At 47.2% G+C, this 25,180-nt stretch overlaps 1 protein-coding gene and 1 long non-coding RNA gene across 12 annotated transcripts in view; one reads left to right on the top strand and one right to left on the bottom strand.

Moving 5' to 3' along the window:
* Positions 1–25,180, bottom strand: part of FANCA (FA complementation group A) — a 60,588-nt gene that overhangs the window by 8,468 nt on the left and 26,940 nt on the right. For all 11 annotated transcript variants that reach the window (XR_009348872.1, XR_009348874.1, XR_009348873.1 and 8 more), the window contains 10 exons: positions 19,511–19,587; positions 11,560–11,673; positions 10,347–10,483; positions 9,849–9,919; positions 9,374–9,470; positions 9,110–9,297; positions 7,587–7,683; positions 5,649–5,825; positions 4,011–4,084; positions 2,098–2,226 (listed from right to left, as the gene is read on the bottom strand). Coding sequence is in view for 7 of the 11 variants with exons in the window: in XM_059153149.1 (XP_059009132.1) it covers positions 2,098–2,226; positions 4,011–4,084; positions 5,649–5,825; positions 7,587–7,683; positions 9,110–9,297; positions 9,374–9,470; positions 9,849–9,919; positions 10,347–10,483; positions 11,560–11,673; positions 19,511–19,587 (1,161 nt within the window). In the remaining 4 variants the exon portion in view is untranslated. The remainder of the gene's footprint in view (positions 1–2,097; positions 2,227–4,010; positions 4,085–5,648; positions 5,826–7,586; positions 7,684–9,109; positions 9,298–9,373; positions 9,471–9,848; positions 9,920–10,346; positions 10,484–11,559; positions 11,674–19,510; positions 19,588–25,180) is intronic.
* LOC131818567 (uncharacterized) lies at positions 2,226–4,728 on the top strand. Its single transcript, XR_009348879.1, has 2 exons — positions 2,226–2,936; positions 3,127–4,728. It is a non-coding gene; the product is annotated as an uncharacterized LOC131818567 (long non-coding RNA).

Here is a 25,180-nt window from a genome sequence, read left to right as displayed (position 1 = left end):
TGTGAACATCTCTATAGGCACAGATAAAACATTAGACAAAATTCAATTCCCTTTCATGATAAAATAACACTCAACAAACTAGCAGCAGAAATGAACTTCCTCAACCTGATGAAGGCCATCTATGAAAAAGCCACAGCTCGTGTTGTTCTTAATGATGAGAGGTTTCTGTCAAATAAATAAATAAAATCAGAAGTAAGACAAAGTTCTCTTTCATCGCTTACATCAATACCACTGGAAGTTCTAGCTGGGACAGTTCAGCCAGAAAAAGAAATGAAAGGCAACCAGATTGGAAAGGAAAAAGTTAAACTATCTCCATTCACAGATGACCCGTCTTAAGATGGGCATCTTAAAGAATTTGCAATAAAAACCTATTAAAGCAAATAAATATACAAAAATCAGTTGTATTTCTGTATATCCATGAATAATCCAAGAATGGAATTAAGATAATTCCATCTACAGTGGTGTTAGAATACCTAAGGATAAATGTAACCAAGGAGGTGCAAGACTTGTACGATGAAAACTCTAAAATGTTGAGAAAATTATAGAAGACCTAAATAAATTGAAAGATATCCCATGTTCCTGGACAGGAAGAATCAGTGTCGTTAGAATAATAACTGCCCATAATTACGTACAGATACAATGCAATCCCTATCAGAATCCCAGCTGGTTATGTTGAAACTGGCAAATTGATCTGGAAGATCAATTTGGAATTACAAAGGACGATCGCTTCTCGGCCTTTTGGCTAAGATCATGTGTGGATTACAGAGGACCCAGAATTCCCAAAATAACCTTTGGGGGAAAAAAGGAAGTTGGAAGACCCACATTCCCAATTTAAAACTTCCTACAAATCTACAGAATTGATACATTGTGATACTGGCATAAGAAGAGATGTATCCATCACAAATAAATAAAATTGTATTTTAAAAAAAGGGTGTATCCACCAAAGTCAATAGAGAGTCCAGAAATAAACTTTCATAGGTGTGGTTAACTGATTCAAAGCAAGGGTGCCAAGACCAGTGTCTTTAACAAAACCTGCTGGGACAACTGGATGTCCATATGCAAAAGACTAACGGTGGATCCTTAACTTATTCCAGAAAATTAAATCAAATGGACCAAAGACCTAAAATAAGAGCTAAACCTAAAAATAATCTGGACTTCATCAAAATTTAACACTTCTGTGCATCAAAGGACTCCCAACAAGGGAAGGAGTGAAAAGATGCTACTAAAATGAGAGACCGTATCTGCGTCTCGTATCGGATAAGGATCTGGTATCCAGAATACAGAGAGAACTTTTAAAATGAGCAAGGATGTGACATTTCTCAAAGAAGATACACAAACTCAAGCTAATGAAAAGATGCTCGATATCATTAGCCACCAGAGAAAAACAAAGAAAAACCATAATGAAATATACCGCTGCGTATCCATTAGAACAGGTATTTATCGAAAGGTAACATTAACTATGTTGGTGATAATGTGGAGAAATTGGAACCCTCTGATACTGTTGGTGGGAATGTAAGATGGTACAGTTTTGGAAAACAGTCTGGTAGTTCCTAAAAAAGGTTAAGATCTGACATAGCAGACTGATCAATCACAGACCTGTACCCCTGAAACAAATAATACATTATATACAAATTTTTTAAAAATACCAATTGAGGGGCGCCTGGGTGGCTCAGTGGGTTAAACCGCTGCCTTCGGCCCCGGTCACGATCTCAGGGTTCTGGGATCGAGTCCCGCATCGGACTCTCTGCTCAGCAGGGAGCCTGCTTCCTCCTCTCTCTCTCTGCCTGCCTCTCTGCCTACTTGTGATCTCTGTCTGTCAAATAATTAAATAAAATCTTTAAATAAAAAAAAAAAATTCGGGGCGCCTGGGTGGCTGGTGCCAGAGCAGAAAGACAAGTCATTGCCACTAGCAAATCTACACACAAAGAAAATGGATTCGGAAAACTGACCTTCACTTCAAACAGACTCAGCCTTGCCATCAGGATGTGTTCGACTGTGCTTTGTAGAACACAATGTAGACGGAGAGAAATAAAAATGCATTCTTATAACTACCGAAATTAAAAAAGTGTGATGCTTTTTGGCATCAGAATTCCTCACCTGTGGCAGAAGTCTATCAGCACATCGACAAGAACCGCGCACGCGGTCTGCAGCTCCCCATCGCAGCCCCCCGCAGCAGCCGGCGCGGGCAGGAAGTGCTCGCGGATCGCCCACTGCTGGAAGTCCCACCTGCAACAGCGAACGCCAACATCTGCGTGGAGAAAGGCTGCAAACTAGAGCTTCCTGTGGCCGAAAGGCGAGCCCAGAGCCGGGGCCTAACAACAGCAGGGGGTTAGATCTGAGGGACTGGGGCTACCCCCGACCACAGTCAAGACCCCCCTCGGGGGCCATCCCCCTCGGGTCATTATCCCAGGGTCTGCCAGCAAAGGTGCCCGGATCTGGACCAGGCTCTGCAGGTGCTCACAGAAAAGGTCCTGAGGATGTACCGACTGAAAGCCTCAGCCAGGGAACCACTGACCGTCCATTTCTGCAGAATGAGCTGAACCCAAGTAAGACGTTTCCATAGGCCCATGAATGGGCAAGGAACCGTTGAGAAATAGATTTGTGCTACTTGTAGAATTAAAAAAGGAAAGGCCTATGCCCAGCTCCAACATAGTGATCTGGGGGTAAGCAGTGCTTACCATGGGTCCTCACACTAGACAATGCACATGCTTCTAGCAAAACGGAGGAGGGGGAGGGAAGGGGGGAGACCCAAGACCGACAAACCCATGCCCAGAGCACTCAGGTGGCTGGGCACAGACCTGAGCAGCAAGCGGACCTCCGTCTTGCGGGACAAGCAGTTATTCTCAGCACGGTTCTGACTTTCTCTCTCCTCTCCTCCTAGAACCTGACACCACGAGACAGCAGCCCCTGCACATGACCTGACTCTGACCACAAAGGTACAGTGGCTCAGGGCGGCTCATGTTGAACCCTGCCCTTGGCTGGCCCCCGGGAGCTCCTATGCCCACCAACTCCGCAATAGCCCCAGCACGTTTCCCTCCCTGACCGCAGGACCCCCACACCCAGGGGCTTGTCAGCACCCCACTCTCACACTCAGAACAGCACATTTCTCCTCCCTGTGGTCTGCAGACTTGGCCCTGGGACCCACAGGAGCTCGGGCCTCGATTTACCTGCTCCTCCTGCCACACACTCAGGGCCGGCGCTGCTGGCAGTGCTGACCAGCCTTCTGCCGGCCATCGTGTTCGTCCCATGGGTGAGGTGGATGCCGGCCGGCCGGCCGAGAACACTCCCAGCCCCGGCAGCAGGGCCCCGGACAACCAGGACTCCACTGCGGCTCCTCACTGCTCAGCCTTCCCTGCTCCACTCCCTCCCAGCGGAAGCACATTTGCTGCCCCTGCCATGCCCTCGCTGGGACCCGTTCTCAGAGCCTTGTCTGGGGTCCCGATCCATTTTCACTGTCTGCCTGCTTGGCCCCAGGCCCACTTGGGGTACGCGTGTGTGCAGCTGCTGGCAGGAGTGCCCAGTCTGGGGTGTCAGGGCAGAAGTGCACTGCCCTGTGCCCGTCTGCATGAAGGTGCCCTAAGGGCAGGCCTGTCTCGTCACAACACACCCCATGTTCAAGAACATTCTAGAAGTATCTGACAAACAGGAGGAACTCAGTACATGTTTCTTGAAGGAACAAATGAATGAAACTGTGCTTGTCAGTTATGTTAACTGAACATTGAGGATATGAGAAGACTTAGACTTTAAGATAATGCAGAAAATCTTACAGCGTTTTGAAAGGCAGATCCCCTACCCCCTTTTAAAGATTGTATTTCTTTGAGAGTGCGCATGCTTGCACATGGTGGTGGGGAGGGCAGGGCAGAGGGAGAAGCAGACTCCCCACTGAGCAGGCAGCCTGACCCAGCTTGGTCCCAGGAGCTCAAGATCATGACCCGAGCTGAAATAGAGTCCAATGTCTCATTGACTGAGCCCCCCACGGCACCCCATGGCAGATGCCTTTCAACACTTACCTTTCCGTAGCCGAAAGAAAGTCAAGCTCGGGTTGAATTTCTAGCTCCAGCTGTAACCAGTCCCTGTAAGTCAACTGAGAGCAAAGGACAACATGAGCACCACAGTGCGGACGGGATGCGGAAGCCGCGAGCCGGCATGGTGACACTCTGCCGTCCCCGAGGCAGGACTGGGAGCCTCCGCTGGTCTCTGTCCTCTTGCCGTTCCTGGCGGTCAGCCTGAGGCTCTGACCCTGAGCCCTGGATGAAGAGCTCAGATATTGCTTCATCTACCTCTGAACAGGAGGCTCATGACAGCCGCTCACACTCGTACTCTGAGATGGAATTCTCCAGCACACTGCCTGGTTTTGAACAGTTAACCGCACTCAGTTCCTGCACACCACTACCGCCACGACCGCGTTGTGAGTGAGGCGAAGTCACCACAGCACAACCTGATGTCGTGACGCGCTGTGAACACTCCCGGTAGCACAGGTGTCACTCTGAAATTCTTGCAACGATCCCGCGCATGAACGTGGACTAATCTCAAAACCTCACACTGCGTGTCAAAGTGCACCCTCCAGGGGTGCCTGGGGGGGGCTCAGTGGGTGAAAGCCTCTGGCTTCAGCTCAGGTCATGGTCCCAGCGTCCTGGGATCGAGCCCCGCATCGGGCTCTCTGCTCAGCAGGGAGCCTGCTTCCCCCCCTCTCTCTGCCTGTCTCTCTGCCTGCTTGTGATCTCTGTCTGTCAAATAAATAAATAAAATCTTAAAAAAAAAAAAAAAAAAAAAAAAAGGGGCGCCTGGGTGGCTCAGTGGGTTGGGGCCTCTGCCTTCGGCTCGGGTCATGATCCCGGGGTCCTGGGATCGAGCCCCGCGTCGGGCTCTCTGCTCTGCGGGGAGCCTGCTTCCTCCTCTCTCTCTGCCTGCTTGTGATCTCTGTCTGTCAAATAAATAAATAAAATCTTAAAAAAAAAAAAAAAAAAAAAAAAAAAAAGCACACTCGAGAAATGCACGCACAGCACACCCCCTGTCAGGACCAGAGCTGGCGATACAGAGTAGCTCCCTGCTCAGGGACACACGCACGTGTCCACACCCATGATCACCTGAGAGCAGGGGGCGGCGGCCTCGGAGACACTGGCTACGCTGCCCGCGGGCAGAGTGCTCCCAGCGCCTTGCTTGTGCTAAACACACGCTGTCACACCTGCTCTGGTAAAAGCACTGAATATACAACACAACAATTGAGTTTCTTCTCTAAAGTCCGAAATAAGCGAACACGCACGGAACAAATGAAAGGTTATGGAAGGGCAGCAGACCAATAACGTAGCCTGTTGGCTAGAGCAGGCCAAGGCCCCCTGGTGACCAGGCTCAGAGCAGGCCCAGCCCAAATCGGAGCCTGGCAGCTATGCTCCAAGATGTTTATTCACCCTTATGACCTTCTGCAAAACGTTAGTGCCAGGGGAAGCGGGCAGAGTAGAAATGACCTTTCAGTCTTCTTACGAGGCCGTGTGACTTGGCAGTAACACCCAGCGCTTTCCCGCAAAGCTGCCTCTGTGCTGCTTCAGCGCCGGGCTGGCCCTCTGTGTCCTGAGGACACCCCAAATCTATCCACAAAACCCCGTACATTAGGACGAGGTGAAAAGCAGGAAAAGGGCAGTGGGACCTACATGAACTTCTTTCTCCTTCAACAGTTCCTGGAAGGCTCCCTGTTTCCACAGACAGAGGGCGGCTCGTTGCCAGTCCGCGGACGGCAGGCACAGGAGCCTCCAGGGAAGGTCGACTGCGTCCTCCTGAGACGGGGGTTCTCGGGCTTCTGAGAACAGCCTGAAGAGAATGAACTGGAACTGAAGAGACACAATAAGCTGGTTGTGTGCCCACGGCAGGGCAGCTTGGAGACCCTGTGAACACCCGGAGTGGCCTTGCTAACGCCTCCCGGGACGCTCTGGGCCCCGTGTTCAGCTAGGGATGTAATTTCGGTGACCAGCCCTGTCTGTCTGTAAATGTTGGCGCACGTCTGTCTGTCTCCTGGGATGCAACACCTGGAGGCAGGATTGCAGGTTCTAAACTGTCCCCCATGTGGCGGGGCGGACGCGACCCCACAGCTGCCGCCGGCGCTCTCCCCAGCCGGCTGCTGGCACTGGTGTTTCCACTGAAAGAGGATGCCTAGTGGGGAAGCGCCAGACTGTCTGGGAGTACATTTATGTCTGCCGCTAGGAGATCAGACTTTTCTTGATGTTCACTGAGCCACAGGCTGCTCGAGGCGACCAGGGGAGAGATAGGGACACCCCTCAGAATCACACAAGGTGGGACCAGGAACTTACTTGTCTGGGCCACCTCCTACTCTCTGTTGCAGGCTTCAAAATGCAGGCACCTGAGCCTAAGTTCCTCACCACCAATGACCAGAGCACAAGTGTGCCCAGACACCACTCAGGGGCAGGACCAGGGTTTCTCAACGGACTCTAATGGGACGCCTGGAACCGAGATCTGCATTTCTGCTTCATAAGATGTTCCTTAAAACTCCACCAAAGGAGTTGCGCTGGTTTCCATTCTAACTTCAAGTTCACTTTTGCCACCCAAGGTTTCTAGTACACATCTTTAAATTTCTCTGCTTTTGGGATGCCTGGGTGGCTCAGGCAGTTAAGCATCCAACTCTTGATTTTGCCTCAGGTCATGGCCTTAGGGTTAGAGATCAAGTCCCACATCAGGCTGTGTGCTCAGTGCAGAGTCTGCTGGAGACGTTCTCTCTTCCTCTGCCCCCCGTGCTCAACTCCCTCTAGAAGAAATAAATTCTCTAAGTTTCTCTGGTCTTGTAATAAACACAAGCATTCAACAGATGAGGGAGGTCTTTTGAGAAAATCAGAACTCTTGTTTAAATACAAAGATACCTTCCACGAATACTTATCTTCTAGTATACCTATTTCACAAAAACCAGTGTATGTTTTTCTTTTTTTTTTTTAAGATTTTATTTATTTATTTCACAGAAAGATCACAGGTAGGCAGAGAGGCAGAGAGAGAGAGGGAGAAGCAGGCTTCCCGCTGAGCAGAGAGCCCGATGCGGGGCTCGATCCCAGGACCCTGAGATCATGACCTGAGCCGAAGGCAGCAGCTTAACCCACTGAGACACCCAGGCGCCCCAGTGTCTTTCTTTTTAGAAAAATGAGGGACAGAGGCGCCTGGGTGGCTCAGTGGGTTAAGCCTCTTCCTTCAGCTCAGGTCATGATCCCAGGGTCCTGGGATCGAGCCCCGCATCGGGCTCTCTGCTCAGCGGGGAGCCTTTCTCCTCTCTCTCTGCCTGCCTCGGCCTGTTTGTGATCTCTCTCTGTCAAATAAATAAATAAGATCTTTAAGGAAAATAGAAAAGGAGGAACATTCATGGTCCTTGTCATCTTACTTGCCCCCTTCATCTTAAGTCTGCGAGCAAAAGAGAAAGGCCGTGTTCAGCCCCAGCAGACAGGTGAGGCAGCTCCCAGGACACGGTCCGAAGCACAAGAGAGCACAGCTGTGCAGAGAGGGGGCGGGGAGAGAGCAGAGAGCTGGGCCTTCACTAGAAACCTGCATGAAACTGGAGATGCACCGAATGCAGAAAAGGATGTGGACAGACCTACCTTTTTCAGGAGGGCTGGAGATAAGCAGCTGAACAAAGTATCTTGCGACACAGAAGGAGACTTACACAAAGAGTAAGAAATTGCCGCTGTACAAAATCTGAAGACAGAAAACATAAAATGTACAAATGTGCTGCATGCAAAATAAGGAAATAGAACAGTAGTGTGAATTTCACAAAACCAAACAGACTGCATTCTAACCCAGATGTCCCAAGGGGCAGTCTTGGTCTCGGTTCCGAGCCAGGCCGGCTCCTCTGAGCCCTCGGGAACCGGGTCGCATTACACCTGTTGGTCTGAGCTCTGTCTACGCTGAAGGCACAGACCCAGAAAACACAGCAACGGTCAGACTGTTCAAGTACAGGCTTGCTTTTACCGCACGTAAAGAGTCATGGCGGGACAAAAGCCATCAAGTCAGATGGGGCTAACAGTGCTGCTGACCTGTCATCTGAAAGGGTTTCCACTCACCCAGTCACTGTTCCTTCCTGCAGGAAGTCTGTGGAACCAGACAGAAGCAGGCCCAATTTCAAACTCGGCCTATCGTGGAGACTTTGCCTGCCAGTGTTGGGTTATCAAGGGTTGGGAGACAAGAGACTGACCCTGGGGCCGAGGGGAAGGGAGGAAGGTGCTGAGGAAGGAAGGGGCCAGGGCACCTTCACGAATGACTGCTGGGGGGCACTCTGTGTTGCCCAAAGCCCCTCAGAGGCAGAGGGCTCTGCCTCCCGCTGGGGAGGGCTCAAGGCAGCCACTGCAGCGCAGGTCTCCCCCACTCTAATTCCTGATGTCTTTTGTCAGTTCTGTCCATGGACCGCAGGCCCAGGCCCAGCAAACAACTCCCACTGGAGCTTCCTGGCTTCTTCCCTGACCCTCTATCTACTCACCCTGAGACCAAGTCCAGCCTCCCAGGACCACGCCCCTGCCCTCCCTGAGGGGGCAGTCGCTCTCACCTTCACCAGCCCACCTCTCCCCAGCACCTACCGCCCCCCCCACACACAAGGGCGGGGATGCGGTTCCCCCCAGGTCCTGGAATGCATCTTGCCCACAGTGGCTTTTGAAGGAACCGTGGAGGTATATGCTAGCACCAACTTCTAGAATGATGGGTCTTGAAACCCTTTCAGATGAACTTTTTTGGACTGGACAACTCCAGGTGCAGGAACTCACCCCAAGGAAATAACTACTTGCCACAGGGAAGCCCAGCAACCCAGCCAGAAGGATGGGTCCAACTGGATGCCAGGCACTCCCAAGACAAAACCCAGTAATGCTCGCCTCGACCCAAAGATGGCTTGACAACATGGAAAGGTATCTACAGTCTATCGTTGATGTCTTAAAAGGCAGTTTACAAACATGATCTCATGTTTGTAAACAAGGAAATACACAGAAATACAATAGAAGACTCTGGAAAGATGTGTACAAAACATTAAAGGGTGATTATCTATGGAGTGTGTTTTATCTGATGAGAATGCGCTACTCTCTGGAGAGCAGAGAGGCGGTCAGGGTTAGGGAGCAGAGGGGCGGGAGGAGCAGCTCACTTCAGGCAGAAGAGTGAGGTCTCCGCAGTTCCAAACGGCAGGAGGCTACCGAAGAACTCTGGGACAGGGAGGCTCTCGGCGGGGGCAGGAAGGACCACGTGCACGTCTGGGAGCGCAGGCCTGGACTCGCTCAGGTGCACGACCAGGGCAGCCAAGCCCAGCACGTGGGAGGCGCTCAGGCTTGGGCCCTGAAATGGGAGATGGTGTTTCTCCAGGAAGCAGGGCAGAGCCCGCATCCGAGGCAGAGGGAGGCAGCGGCTCTACCTGATGCCGGAGCAGCTGGCAGAGCCGAGTGAGCATCACCGGGAGGAGCCTGTGTCCACACACAGTTGTCACGAAGCGTGCAGCCCAGGGACCCTGCCTGCAGAGGTGGCCGTGAGGCAGCAGTCTGGCCAGTCCTGGCCCTGCATGGCCCTCCCGTGGAGTCTGCCGCGTGAGCCGTCACACACAGGAGACCCGAAAAAGAACTGGGCTGTTCCCCAAACAGCGGGCTCCCCTGTGGTGCTGCTTACCCTCCACCCGAACAAAGTCAGCACGGCCCCACCACCCACCTGGGACCCCCAACCAGGACCGAAGGCAGAAGGCAGGACCCAGGGTGAGAGCCAGCCTAGGGACGGACGGCCATGCTCCTCGTCCTCATCACGAAGACTGGGAGGAGCTCACTGCACCGGGGAGACCCGTCTCAGCCCCCCGCCACTGTGCGCAGCCCCCCCCCCCCCGGAAAAGCACCAGCCTCTACCTGTCTGCTGGTGCGAAGCTGGAGGCCGCCATCAGGTTCTGACAGAAAGATGTCAACAGGAGATCCGCGACCTGACAGAGACAGAGAGACAGTCACCGAGAAACAGAGTCCTGGAGAGAGCGGGAGCCCGACGGCCTGCTGACGCCTTGGACACAGCAAAGCAGGTGCACATCTGCGGAGGAAATGCTCACGCTGATGGTGGCCGAACCCCATTCCTGAATCCCGACAGATGGCAGCGCAGGTGGCCCATAGTCCCGGCCCGGAGATGGTGCACGAGGGGACGGGTCGCACACCTCGTCTCCCCAGGCCCAGAGAGTCAAGAGTTTTAGGCTTTGGGGCCGCAAACACCACCTGCTGTGTGTTCTGCAGAAATTTAAAAGGAGTCTGTATACGCAGAGGCGGGGGTGGGCTGCCCCCAGGCGGAGCAGGCCCAGCTCCCCACGTCTTGTTTCCCGATCCGGCCCACTCGACGGCCCAGCACCCACACCCCGCACTCACCTCCTGTTCCCGCGGCTCCAGGTGTGGAGCCCGGAGGCTGAGCTGGACCCGTGAGAGCCCCAGGCTGCTGTCCTCCTCGCCCGGGCCCAGGACAGAGCTGAGCCGCTCGCAGACCAGTGCCAGGTGAGCAGAAAGAACTGCAGACGAAGAAGGCCACGGTGAGAGGAGCCAGACAGCCGCGGACACCCAACCATGCCTGCACCTGGGGCTGGCTCTCTCCATCCTGGGTGCATGTCCCCGAGGAAGCAGGGGTGGACCGCGACACGAGACGGGCACGAGATGGGACAGAGCGGGGCCAGGGGCCGCACACTTTCGCCCGGTTCTCTGAGGGGTCCGCGTGCTCCTTTACCATCAGAGACTTGGACTTTGCACGCACTCTCCGAGTACCCCTCACGCTGCTACACCTGCTGAGCTCCGCGTCCCGCCGCCAGCCTCCAGGCGCGCGGCAGGGAAGCAAACAGGCCACCAGGACCGCTGGAACTGGCAAGTGTGCGGCTAGAAACAAGGCTGACCAGACCTGTCGGGATCCTGCTGAAGCGGGGCAGGCCCGCCCCGCCCTCCACGTACCCGTGTCCCTACATCATGGGAGTGCAGCTCTGAAAGGCCACACACCCAGGGCGCTGGGGGCCACCGCGAGTGGGGACACTAAGCTGGCATTGGGGATATTTCCTCTGGGAGACTCCCACTGAACATTCTGTCCTCGCTTGAATGCAATGGTTTATGATCTATAAAAACTTACTATACTTCCTGGGTAAATATATGGTCTATTTACTTTAGATTCTGCATTTTTCCCAACAAAAATCTCTTCGATATGAGACATCAATATTTGATTTTATGGACTGCCACTCTGTAGTGTGAACCGGTCATATTCTTCCTCCACAAGCGAACATTTGTGCCTCGCCATTTTCTAGGACCTCGTCGCCCAGAAGCAGAGGCCTAGTGCTTAGTGTCCCTGCTTGTCAGTCCCTTCAGAAAGACACCCCAGAGCCTCGGGATGCCAGTTTTCTCCCTCCCCATCATCTGTCCTGCTGGAATGTCAAACGGCAGAGTGGTCGTCCCTGCTAAGGGTCTATGACAGCCTGAACGAGGGTCGCGCCCTGTCCAGCAGCCACCAGCGCCGCACTCAGGCTGAACCGAACTCCGGCCCCGGAGGACACCCACGCAGCCCGCAAAAACCCGCCACAGACAGCCCCGCCCTCGGCCAGGTCCTCACCATCACCCTGTGTAGGGTCTGCCACGGCAGCTCGGAACTCTCTGAGCGCAGCCGCAAGCAGCCCCAGAGGCTCCTCCACGCAGCCGGCGTCCGCTGTCCTCCCTGGGGCTGCACCTGGGAGACGACAGGACACAGCCCTAGACACAGCTCGTCGGTGAGAAGGGCAGACAGAGGCGCCAGACGAGGGGAGACACTGCTGGCCACTGATCATTGGACCAGAAATTTATTCATAAAATGTTTAACTTAAGAAAAAACACGGTTTACACACAACATGCCATAAAGATTAAAATGTAAAGAAAAAGGACCAGAAGCAGAGTGAGGGAGTCTGGGTGGGGACATAGGATTGTGGATGAGTGACAATTTATTCCATTTCTCCGAATTTTAAGAAACATTGTCATACTGTTTTTTTTATGACAGGATATTAAAAAAAGAATAAGATGTAAAGAAAAAAGCAGAGGGGGCGCCTGGGTGGCTCAGTGGGTTAAGCCTCTGCCTTCAGCTCGGGTCATGGTCTCAGGGTCCTGGGATCGAGTCCCGCATCGGCTCTCTGCTCAGTGGGGAGCCTGCTTCCTCCTCTCTCTCTCTCTCTCTCTGCCTACCTGTGTTCTCTGTCAAATAAATAAAATCTTTAAAAAAAAAAAAAAAGGACAAAGCTAAGAAGTAGTATATATAAGATGATTACTAGCTCTCAACATATATTGCATAAATTTATGAAGAAATCTGATCACCTATTTATAAAAGAAAAAAATTTTTTTTTTTCAAATACGTAATGTCTTGCTTCAGGGGTACAGGTCTGTGGTTCATCAGTCTTACACAGTTCCCAGCGCTCACCATCACGCATATGTCCATCTCCACTGCCCATCCTCCAGCCGCCCCACCTCTCCGACCCCCTCCACTCCAGCAGCCCTCAGTTTGTTTGTTTTTTCCCTGACGTTAAGAGTCTCTTATGGTTTGTCTCCCTCTGGTTTCATATTGCTTCATTTTCTCTAGATTCGCCTGTGATCCTCTGCCTTCTCAAATTTCACATATCCATGAGATCGGATGATCTGACAATTGTCTTTCTCTGATTCACTTATTTTGCTTAACATAACAGCCTCCAGTTCCATTCACATCATTGCAAAAGGCAAGATCTCGATTTTTGATGGCTGCATAATGTTCCATTGTATATACATACCCCACATCTTTATCCATTCATCTGTCAATGGACATCCGGGCTCTTTCTGTAGTCTGGCTATTGTGGACATGCTCTTATAAACACTGCGGTGCAGGAGACCATTCGGATCGCTACATTTGTATCTTTGTGGTAAATACCCAGTAGTGCGATTGCTGGGTCGGAAGGGAGCTCTATTTTTAAGTTTTCGAGAAACCTCCATGCTGTTTTCCAGAGTGGCTGCACCAGCTTGCGTTCCCACCAACAGTGCGGGAGGGTCCCCCTTTCTCCGCGTCCTCGCCAGCACCTGTCCTTTCCTGACTGGTTAATTGTAGTCATTCTGACTGGTATGAGGTGGCGTCCCACTGTATTTCCCTGATGCCGAGTGATGTTGAGCACATTTTCATGTGCCTGTTGGCCGTCTGGATGTCTTCTTTGCAGAAATGTCTGTTCATGTCCTCTGCCCATTTCTTCATTGGATTATTTGTTCCTTGGGTGTTGAGTTTGGTTAAGTTCTTTATAGATTTTAGATACTAACCCTTCATCTGATATGTCATTTGCAAAAATCGCCCATTCTGTTGGCTGTCTTTTGGTTTTGTTGACTTTTCTTTTGCTATGGAAAAGCTTTTTATCTTTTTTTTTTTTTTAAGATATTATTTATTTGAGAGAGAGATCACAGGTAGGCAAAAAGGCAGGCTCCCCGCTGAGCAGAGAGCCCGATGCGGAGCTCGATTCCAGGACTCTGGGATCACGACCCAAGCCAAAGGCAGAGCCTTTAATCCACTGAGCCACCCAGGCACCCCATGAAAAGCTTTTTATCTTGACGAAATCCCAATTGTTCATTTTGCCCTTGCTTCCCTTGATTCTGGCGATGTTTCTAGCAAGAATTTGCTACAGCTGAGGTCAAAGAGGTTGAAGCCTGCGTTCTCCTCAAGGATTTTGATGAATTCCTGGCTCACATTTAGGTCTTTCAGCCATTTTGTCTTAGTGTGTGGTATAAGGAGATGGTCCAGTGTCATTTTTCTGCACGTGGCTGTCCAATTTTCCCAACAACATATGTTGAAGAAACTATCTTCTATTGGACATTCTTTACTGCTTTGTCAAAGATTAGTTGACCACAGAGTTGAGGGTCTATTTCCGGGCTCTCTACTCTATTCCATCAATCTATGTGTCTATTTTTGTGCCAGTACCATACTGTCTTGACGATCGAAGCTTTTTAATGTATTGAGGTCAGGCATGCTGATGTCCACAGCTCTGGTTTCTGTTGTTGACACTCATCTGGCTATTCGGGGTCCTTTCTGGTTCTTTGTAAATTTTAGGATTATTTTTTCCATTTCTGTGAAAGAAGGTGATGGTATTTTGATAGGGACTGCACTGCACTAAATGTGTAGACTGCTCTAGGTGGCATAGACATTTTCACAATATTTGTTCTTCCAATTCATGAGCATAAAACTATCTTCCATTTCTGTGTGTCTTCCTCAATTTCTCTCATGAATGCTCTATACTTTTCTGAGTAGTAATTCTTTGACTCTCTGGCTAGATTTATTCCTAGGAATCTTATGGGATTACGTGCAACTGTAAATGGGATTGACTCCTTAATTTCTCTTTCTTTTGTCTAGCTGTTGGTGTATAGAAATGCAACTGATTGGGCGTCTGGGAGGCTCAGTGGGTTAAGCCTCTGCCTTCGGCTTGGGTCATGATTCCTGGGTCCTGAGATTGAGCCCCGCATCCGGCTCTGTGCTCAGTGGGGAGCATGCTTGCCCTCCTGTTTCTCTGCCTGCCTCTCTGCCTACTTGTGATCTCTGTCAAATAATTAAATAAAATCTTTTAAAAAAGAAAAAAAAGAAATGCAACTGATTTCTGTGCATTGATTTTATATCCAGCCACTTTACTGAATTCCTGTATGAGTTCTAGCAGTTTTGGAGTGGTCTTTTGGGTTTTCCATATAAAGCATCATCTCATCTGCAAAAAGATAGAGTTTGACTTCTTTGCTAATTCAGATGCCTTTTATTTCTTCTTGTCTGATTGCTGAGGCTAGGACTTACAGCAGTCATAGTCAATATCCCTGCTTTGTCCCTGACCTCAGGGGAAAAGCTCTCAGTTTTTCATACATCAAAGAATGATATTCACTGTGGGTTTTTCATAGATGGCTTTGATGATATTGAGGAATGTACCCTCTATCCCTAGACTGTAAAGAGTTTTGATCAAGAAAGGATGCTGTACTTTGTCAAACACATTTTCTGCATCTATTAAGAGGATCATATAGTTCTTGTTCTCTTTTACTAATGTATTGTATCACATTGATTGATTTATGGATGTTGAACGAACCTTGCAGTCCTGGGATAAATCCCACTTGGTCACTGTGAATAATCCTTTTAATGTACTGTTGGATCCTACTGACTAGTATTTTCATGAGAATTTTTGCATCTGTGTTCAACAAGGAGTTGGTCTGTAATTCTCCTTTCTGATGGGGCCTTTGTCTGATTTGGGGATCAAGGTAATGCTGGCTTCATAAAATGAGTTTAGAAGTTTTCCTTCCATTTCTATTTTTTGGAAGTCTCAGAAGAATAGGTATTAATTCTTTAAATGTTCGGTATAATTCCCCTGGGAAGCCGTCTGGCCCTGGGCTCTGGTTTGTTGGGAGATTTTTGATGACTACTTCAATTTCCTTGCTGGTTATGGTTCTGTTCAGGTTTTCTATTTCTTCCTGTTTCTAGTTTTGGAAGTTTATACATCTCTAGGAATGTATCCATTTCTTCCAGATTACCTGATTTTTTTGCATATACTTGTTCATAATATGTACTTGTAATTTAAAAAGAAATTTTTTTTTTAAGATTTTATTTATTTATCAGAGAGAGGGGGAGAGAGCGAGCACAGGCAAACAGAATGGCAGGCAGAGGGAGAAGCAGGCTCCCTGCTGAGCAAGAAGCCTGATGTGGGACTCCATCCCAGGACGCTGGGATCATGACCTGAGCTGAAGGCAGCTGCTTAACCAACTGAGCCATCCAGGCGTCCCATGTACTTGTAATTTTTTTAAAAAGATTTTATTTATTTATTTGACACAGAGATACAGAAAGAGAAGGAATACAAGCAGGGGGTGTGGGAGAGGGAGAAGCAGTCTTCCCGCTGAGCAGGAAGTCCAGTGCGGGGCTCGATCCCAGGATCATGACCTGAACTGAAGACAGATGCTTAACTGAGCCACCCAGGCACCCCTATAATCGTCTCTTTTTCTTTGGTATTGGTTGTGATCTCTCCTCTTTCATTCATGATTTTATCTGGGTCCTTTCTCTCTTCTTTTGGATAAGTCTGGCCAAAGGGTTATCAATCTTATTCTTTCAAAGGACAAGATCCTACTTTCATTGATCTGTTCCATTCTTTTAGTTTCTGTTCCATTCTTTTAATTTCAGCTCCAATATTTATTACTTCTCTTCTCCTGCTGGGTTTAGGCTTTCTTTGCCTTTTCTCTACCTCCTTTAGGTATAAGGTTAGGTTGTGCATTTGAGACCTTTCTTGTTTCCTGAGAAAGGTTTGTATTGCTATATACTTTCCTCTTAGGAGTGCCTTTGCTGCATCCCAAATATTTTGAACAGTTATGGTTTCATTTTCATTTGTTTCCATGAACTTTGTTCATTCTTCAACTTCCTGTTGACAATTCATTCTTTAGTAGGATGCTCTTTACCCTCCATGTATTTGAGTGCTTTCCAACTTTCTGCTTGTGACTGAGTTTGAGTGTCAAAGCATTGTGGTCTGAGAATATGCAGGGAGTGATCCCAATCTTTAGGTACCAGTTGAGATCTGACTTGTGACCCACAATGTGATCTATTCTGGAGAATAGATCCATGTGCACTAGAGAAGAATGTGTATTTTGTTGCTTTGGGATGGAATGTTCTGCATGTATCTATAATGTCCATCTGGTCCAGTGTGTCATTCAAAGTCCTTGTTTCTTTGTTGATCTTTTGCTTAGATGATCTGTCCATATCAGTGAGGGGGAGTTAAAGTCCCCTACTATTATTGTATTATTGTCGATGTGTTTGATTTTGTTATTTTTAAAAAGATTTTATTTATTTGACAGAGAGAGAGATCACAAGCAGGCAGAGAGGCAGGCAGAGAGGGAAGGGGAAGCAGGCTCCCCGCTGAGCAGAGAGCCCGATGGGGGGCTCGATCCCAGGACCCTGAGACCATGACCTGAGCCGAGGGCAGAGGTTTAACCCACTGAGCCACCTATGCACCCCTGATTTTGTTATTAATTGGCTTATATAATTGGCTGCTCCCATGTTAGGGGCATAAATATTTACAAGTGTTAGATCTTCTTGTTGGATATACCATTTAAGTATGGTCAAGTGTCCTTCCTCATCTCTTATGGTTTAAAATCTAAATTGCTGGATATACGGATCACCACTCCAGCTTTCTTTTACTGTTCATTAGCATGGCAAATGGTTTTCCACCTCCTCACTTCAAATCCGGAGGTCTCTTTGGGTCTAAAATGAGTCTCTTGCAGGCAGCATATAGATGGGTGTTATTTTTTTATCCAATCTGATACCCTGTGTCTTTTGATTGGGACATTTAGTCCATTTACGTTCAGGGCAACTAGTGAAAGATATGAATTTAGTGCATTGTATTGCCTGTAAGATGACCACTGCTGTATATTGTCTCTGTTTTTTTTCCTAGTCTATGCTACTTTTAGACTCTCTCTTTGCTTAGAGGACACAAAATTTCCTGTAGGGCTGGTTTGGTGTTCAAAAATTCTTTTAGTTTTTGTTTGTCCTGGAAGCTTTTTGTCTCTCCTTCTATTTTCAATGTCTACCTGAATGTCTAGATTTTAATGTCTGTTTCCTTCCCCAAATTAGGTTAGTTCTCCATTATAATTTGCTCCAATATACCTTTTACCCCCTCTTTCTTTATTCTTCTTCTGGGATGCCAATTATTCTAGTATTACTTCATTTTATGGTATCACTTGTCTCTCGAATTCTCCCCTCATGATCTAATAGTTGTTTATCTCTTTTTCTCAGCTTCTTTATTCTCTATTACTTGGTCTTCTAGATCACTAATTCTCTCTTCTGCCTCATTTATCTGAGCAGTGAATTCCTCTACTTTTTATTATACCTCATTAATGACCTTTTTGATCTTTTGACTTGGTTATGTTTTATTTCTCCAGAAAGGGATTTTCTAGTATTTTCTATGCTTTTTTTCAAGCCCAGCTAGTATCTTTATAACTGCTATTCTGAACTCTTAGTTTCATCATCTTACTAATGTCCATGCTACTCAGGTCCCTGGCAGTTGGTACTGCCTCTTGTTCTTTCTTTTGAGGTGAGTATTTCCATTTCATCATTTTGTCCAGAGAACTAGAAGAACAAGAGAACAAAATGCTAAATAGGTAGCAACAACTCCAGAGAAACAAATCAGAGGAGATCTGAAACTTCCAGAAAGTGGTCGCTTTTCGGTACCTAGAGTTGCTGCAATTCTTTTCTTCGATCTTCTGTTGAGTTCATAGGTGTTCAGAATGGTTTAATAACTCTCTAGCTGAATTCCTGGGACCAGACGAAATGTAGGTCTCCTACTCCACCATCTTGCTAGCTCTTTAAGAAAAATGTTTCGAGGGACACCTGAGTGGCTCAGTTGGTTAAACGTCTGCCTTTGTTTGGCTCAGGTCACGATCTCAGGGCCCTGGGGTCCAGCCCCACATCCAGCTCTCTGCTCAGCAGGGAGCCTGCTTATACCTCTCTCTCTGCCCATCCCCCTGCTCGTGCTCTTGTGCTCTGTCAAATAAATGAATAAAACCTTAAAAAAAAAAAAAAAAAAAAAAAAAAAAAAAAGGAATGCACACTACATATGTTTTAAAAGCAGAGTAAGTTCCAGTTCTGGGGTCACCAGAGAAGACACTGGATAAACGCAGTGAGCCTCACAAGGTAAACACTAGGACAAAACCAGAAATCATAAGGCTTCTTTTATAAGCCCTGCCAAATAAAGTATAGTGAACATTCTTGAGGCCCCCAAGGCAGGGCCAGGGGGCTGGGTAGTAGGGAGGAGCTGCCTCTCACACACGGGACACAGCCCTACAGCCTTGCTGGTACCCCCAGCACGGAGGTGAGCTGTTTCAGTACTGTTGCAAACAAGTGTGAGACCTGGGACTTTCATTCTTTGCCCTCTCAAGTTTCTTCAGGCTCCATGGCTGTGAGAAATCATCCAAGTGTGTAAAAGGAAGGGTTTTGGGAGACAGAACTAGAAAACACAGCCTCATTCAACCTAGCTGACCCGGCAAAGGTCAGAGGATTTAAACCATTTGACAGTGCTGAGGAAGCAGGCCCTCCTGATCAGCCTCCCACCACTGCCCGGTTAGTGGAGACCATGGGATGGGTAGGATCTGCCAGCAAGGCTGCCCAGTGGCTTCCAGCACTGCTGCCGCAAGCATGCTGTTACAGATCAGACCTAGGCCTATAACACTCTTCCTCATGAGCCGAGTGATCTCCAACTCAAGAGAGAAGCCTCGGCCGACCCAAAAAGCAGATCCCCCCAATCATATCCCACTTCAGATTCAACACTGCAGGCCTCAAGCCTGGCTGCCTCGTCTGACAGGTCACCCAAATCAGGACAAGCAAGTAGAAGGCACATCACAGCCTCATGCAGCACAGCAGGGAGGTGCCCCAGCAGGTAACCTGCCAAGGCCTCCAGGCTGGGACCTAACAAGTAGGGTAGGTCTGTCCTGACTGAGCCAGACCGGCACTGGCCAAGGTCTTGCCTGCATACCTTGTGACCAGGGAGCCAAAAAGGTGCCCGCCTCAGGGACAGAGCCATTAACCTTACTTTCTGGGTTCTTCTCTCCGGCAGTGAAGCAGTCTTGGCAATAGGTAGAGTACAGAGACGCGGGGATTTTATCTGCCCTGGATCAAAAGAAAACATGGAAACCCAAGTCAACCACGACTCAAATTAGGTCTCAAGCTCACAATTCCAAATATCATCACAGAACAAAAATACATGATATAATCTATTACCCATACCTTATAGTATGACCCTGTTTTTAGAAAAAAAGAAACCATTACATGAATCAAATTGTCCTGTTTCATAATGTGTCGTATAAAAATATCTGCCAATGGGGTTGCCTTAGGATAGTGAGATTATAATTTTCACTGCTCTCATTAAAGTTTGGGTAATTTCCAAATTTTTCAAATGAATTTATGACTTTTAACGAGTAATACGGAGAAAACATCCAATTAATGTCATTAAAAAAACACAGAATTATAGAACAAAGTCCTATGACAAAGAGGTTCAGAGGAGCAGGAGCCAGAGTGGCAGCCCAGGTACGGGACACGTGCACTGGTATGGCCTACAGCACACAACGTCTCAGAATAAGCAGTGAGTCAGGAGGGCAGCCTCGCCACAGTGCTACAAACCCAGACGACGAACCAGAGAAAGGAGGGAGATGCATGGGTCCTAGAGCAGGAGGCCCCTACGAGGGGCAGGCTGAGGACGGCCCGCACCTGAGGACCACACCAAGCACCTGGGGACCGGAAAGTCATGAGCTTCAGGAGTAGAAAGGAATGCAAAGGAAAAGAAAAGAGCAAATCTGAGGAAGTGCAGAACCCTACAGAAAAGGACAAGTCAGACACCACTCATCCTCAAAGAGCTAAGACAGTGACAGAAGGGTCAGGCAGGTAAACTGGAAGAAATCCTACTAAAAAGAGAGAAATTACACCCCAAAAAACAGACATGCAAAACGGAGAACAAGTCAGAAGACAATCTGGCGACCCAATGCCTGAGAAGTGGGAGCCACAAGAAGAAGCCACATGGGAAATAAGCTATTGATGTCATCTGGGCCTGGGGTTTGCTTCCAAACAGCCCAGAGCAGCGGGGGCTCATATTATGAGCGTGACATAAATACTATTCTATTTTGTCTTGAATTTCTCATAACAGAAGATTTTAAAATATCTGAGAAGATTTCTTATACTGAAGAACATGAATTTCCAGATTAAAAGGCCCACCTTCTGCTCAGCCAAGAAATGAAAACAGACCTAAATACCGAAATACACAGCAGTTAAATTTCAGAACACAGGGAAGAAAAAAAAAAAAGGCACAGGAAGTCTCCAGAGAAAAACACAGGTCACGTGCAAAGAATCAGAAATGTAACAGCACAACATCAGCACTAGCAGCTAGACATCAACAGAGCAATACTTTAAAAAATTTTAGGAAAAGTATTTCCGACCTAGATTTCTATACCTCACCGAACTACCTACCAAATGTGAGGGTTAAATAAACTGTCCCCACCCCCAAAAAAAAGAAAAGGAAAGAAAGGAAGAAAGAAAAAAAGAAAATAAATATAAAGATAAATATCAAAATTCAGTTAAGAGGGGCGCCTGGGTGGCTCAGTGGGTTAAGCCGCTGCCTTTGGCTCAGGTCATGACCTCAGGGTCCTGGGATCGAGCCCCACATCGGGCTCTCTGCTCAGTGGGGAACCTGATTCCCCCTCTCTCTGCCTGCCTCTCTACCTGCTTGTGATCTCTGTCTGTCAAATAAATAAATAAAATCTTAAAAAAAAAAAAATTCAGTTAAGAGTTGAAAATGCTTGGGGCACCTGGGTGGCTCGGTGGCTTAAGCCATTGCCCTTGGCTCGGGTCGTGATCTCAGGGTCCTGGGATTGAGCCCTGCATCAGGCTTTCTACTCAGCGGGGAGCCTGCTTCCTCCTCTCTCTCTGCCTGCCTCTGCCCACTTGTGATCTCTCTCTCTCTCAAATAAATAAAAAAAATCTTAAAAAAAAAAAGTCGAAAATGCTTGCTTCCACAGAAAAAGAAATGGTAGGGAAGTGTTGGGGAGATGGCTGTTTCTCCTAATAAACTTTATAACACTGAAACTTAACTCTATATCCTTACTTGACTTTGACAAAAACATTTTTTTAAAGATTTTATTTATTTGAGAGAGAAAGAATGCGAGGGTGAGCATGAGTGGGGGGAGGGGTGAGCATGAGTGGGGGTGGGGAGTAGGGGGCTAGAGAGAAAGACTCCCCACTGAGCAGGGAGCCCGATGCAGGATCCTGAGATTATGACCTAAGCCAAAGGCAGATGCTTCACTGACTGAGCCACCCCAGGGGCCTCCAAAAACAATTTTTTAAAACCTAGAAATAGGGGCATCTGGGGGGCTCAGTGGGTTGAGCCTATGCCTTAGGCTCAGGTCATGATCCAGGCTCCTGAGATCGAGCCCCACATCAGGCTTTCTGCTCAGCGGGGAGTCTGCTTCCCTCTCTCTCTCTCTGCCTGGTTGTGATGTCTATCAAATAAATAAATTTTTTAAAATCTTACTTAAAAAAAAAAAAAAAAAAAGCCTAGAAATAAATGTCAATGAATGAGGACGCCATCCCATGCATACACCAAAAAGAAAAGAAGGGGAAAGCTGGCACGAACAGCCTAGTAAGTAAATAAATCCTAATAGACAGTACAGGGGCACCTAGTGGCTTAGTCGTCAGGCCTCTGCGTTCGGCTCAGGTCATGATCTCAGAGTCCTGGGACTGAAGCCCACAGTGGGCTCCCTACTCAGCGGGAAGCCTGCTTCTCCCTCTCCCACTCCCCCTGCCTCTGTTCCCTCTCTTGCCGTGTCTCTGTCAAATAAATTAAAAAAAAAAAAAAAAAAAAAAAAAAAAGAATATTCAGGGAATGTTCACAAATCCTGAACAGGTACATAGTCTGTGGAAAAGTCTCAATTTATTAAAAAAATCCATAAAAAGCTAATCATGCTCTTTGAAAATAATATAATTAAAGCAGAAATCAGCAATAAAAGCTCTGGAACAATTATCTGTATGTTTGGAAAATTTGTTAATTCATTTACAACTAACTAAAAACTATAAGAATGGGATGCCTGGTTGGCTCAGTTGTTAAGTTGCTGCCTTTGGCTCAGATCATAATCCCAGGGTCCTGGGATCAAGTCCCGTCTTGGGCTCCTTGCTCAGCAGGGAGCCCGCTTCTCTCTCCGCTTGTGTGTGTGCGCGCTCTCTCTCTCTCTCTCTCTGACAAATAAATAAATAAAATCTTTTAAAAAAATTAATATTAAGATATACCTGTATTAAAACACAAGAAAGACTATAAAACACTGAGTTAAACAACCAGTTTCAGAACCTATAAAAAGAACAAAAGAGTAAACTCAAGGAAATACGGAGAAGGCAATAGTAAAGTTAAAATCTAAAAGCAATAATATAGAAGATAAAAAATAAATCAGCAGATATGATAAGACCAAAATAATACCAAAAAACCCCCAAAAAAGTAGTTATGCAGTAAAATTAATACAACAGACAAATCTTTAACAAGAGAGAGTCATCAAGGGCAAAAGTAACAATAGGAATTAAAAAAAAACGCGGGGCGAGAGCAGGGGGCGCCTGGATTGCTCAGTCAGTCACACATCCAACTCTTGAACTCGGCTAAGGTCTTGATCTCAGGGTTTTGAATTCAAGCCCCACGGTGGGCATGGAGCCTACTTAAAAAAATATATATACATACATGGTAATCAATGCTATGTCAGTAAATTTAAAAATGTAGATAAAATAGATGGTTTTCTAGAAACATACAACTAACTCAAGAACAAATCAAAAACCCCGGCTCCATGGGGAGTCTGCTGCTCCCTCTGACCTTCTCGCCTCTCATGCTCTCTCTCACGGTCTTGCTCTCAAATAAATAAATAAAATCTTTAAAAAAAAAAAAAGAACAAATAAAAAACCTAACTAGACAAACAAACATTCAAGAAACTGAATCAGTTGTCAAGAGCCTGCCTCTGAAATGGATTCCAGGAACAGATGACTGTAGAGCCACGTTTGACCGAACTTAAAGGAACACAAAATCGCTGAGTTATATGGACTGTTTAGGACTCGGGAAAAAGGGAAGGCCACCCAATTCATTCCATGAGGTGCTACAACCTTGATGTCAAAGCAGCCAAGATGAGTAAAAACATATGAGACATAGATGCAAAAATCTTAAAGTATTACTAATTCTAATTCAACAGCCTCCACAATTAAAAATCATTACCAAGTGATGTGGTAGTGATCTAGAAGTGATCCAGGAGTGCGAGGACAGTGGAAAACTAAAAGTCGTCCGTCCTGGGGCGACTCACAGAACCCAAACCACCTCCAGAGACACAACAAAAGCATTAATTCATGCTCAAAGTCCTAGCAAATTCACATAGAGGGAACTTTCTTGATATCATAAAGACCATATGAAAATATAAGTAGACTACAGCAAATCAAATATTGGTAAAACTGTAGAAGCATTCTTATTTGAGTCAGGAACAAGACAGTTTATTTCTATAGTTTCATATAATACTAAAAAGTCTACCTAATACAATAAGACAAAAATGAAGAAGTATAAAGATCAGAAAAAAAAGACAAATTATTATTATTCTTTAAATTATTTATTTGACAGACAGAGATCACAAGAGGCAGGCAGAGAGAGAGAGGAAGGGAAGCAGGCTCCCCGCTGAGCAGAGAGCCCGATGCGGGGCTCGATCCCAGGACCTCGGGATCATGACCTGAGCTGAAGGCAGAAGCTTTAACCCACTGAGCCACCCAGGTGCCCCAAGACAAATTATTCTTATAGACAGTGTATCTACAAAGAAAATATACTACCTAGCTACTAAAAATAACTTCAGCAGGTTATGAGATAGGAGAGCACCTCTACCTCAGCAAAAACAAAACAAAACAAAAAAACAACAACAAAAAGAAAAAAATATGCTTTTCACAGCAATAAAATCTAAGTACCTAGTAGTATACGGAACACAAAACTTACAAGACAGAAAAATCTACAACTGAAAGGCTTAAAAAGATATATTATGTTCATAGCAGGAAAGTTATAACAAAGTCAACTATCCACAAATTAATCTATAAAATTAAGGAAATTCCACTAAAAATTCTGAGTTTCCATGGAGATACACAGAAGGATGTTTACTGAAGCACGACTAAAACATGACACTGGGGTGCCTTCGGCTCAGGTCATGGTCCCCAGTGTCCTGGGATCGAGCCCCACATCAGGCTCCCTGCTCAGCGGGGAGCCTGCTTCTCGCTCTCCCACTCCCCCTGCTTGTGTTCCTTGTCTCACTCTCTGTCCTAAGGAAATAAAATCTTTGAAAATAAATAAAATGAAATAAAACATGATACTGGAGTTCACCGCAGAGTTCTGTCAGAGCGATGGGTAAGTGAGTCAAGGTAGTTATTCTGTAGGCCATGGGACCCTGGGATCGTGCAGCGCAGCAGCTGCACCCCCAGAACAGAATTAAAAAAATTAAACAGAGAAAAAAGCGGTGTGGCTGGGTGGCCCATCCGGTTAAGCATCTGACTCTTGATTTTGGCTCAGGTCATGATCTCAGGGGGAGGAGATCGAGCCCTGTGTCCTTCTCCTTCTGACCGTCCCCCACTACAAAAATAATAAAACAAAATAAAATAAAATAAAAATAGAAAAAAGATTATACATCAACTTCAGGATGATGGTTTCCTCAGGGAAAAGGAA

Source organism: Mustela lutreola, chromosome 16 (genome assembly GCF_030435805.1).
Source record: "Mustela lutreola isolate mMusLut2 chromosome 16, mMusLut2.pri, whole genome shotgun sequence".
NCBI lineage: Eukaryota > Metazoa > Chordata > Mammalia > Carnivora > Mustelidae > Mustela > Mustela lutreola.
This window is presented reverse-complemented; position numbering and strand designations above follow the sequence as displayed.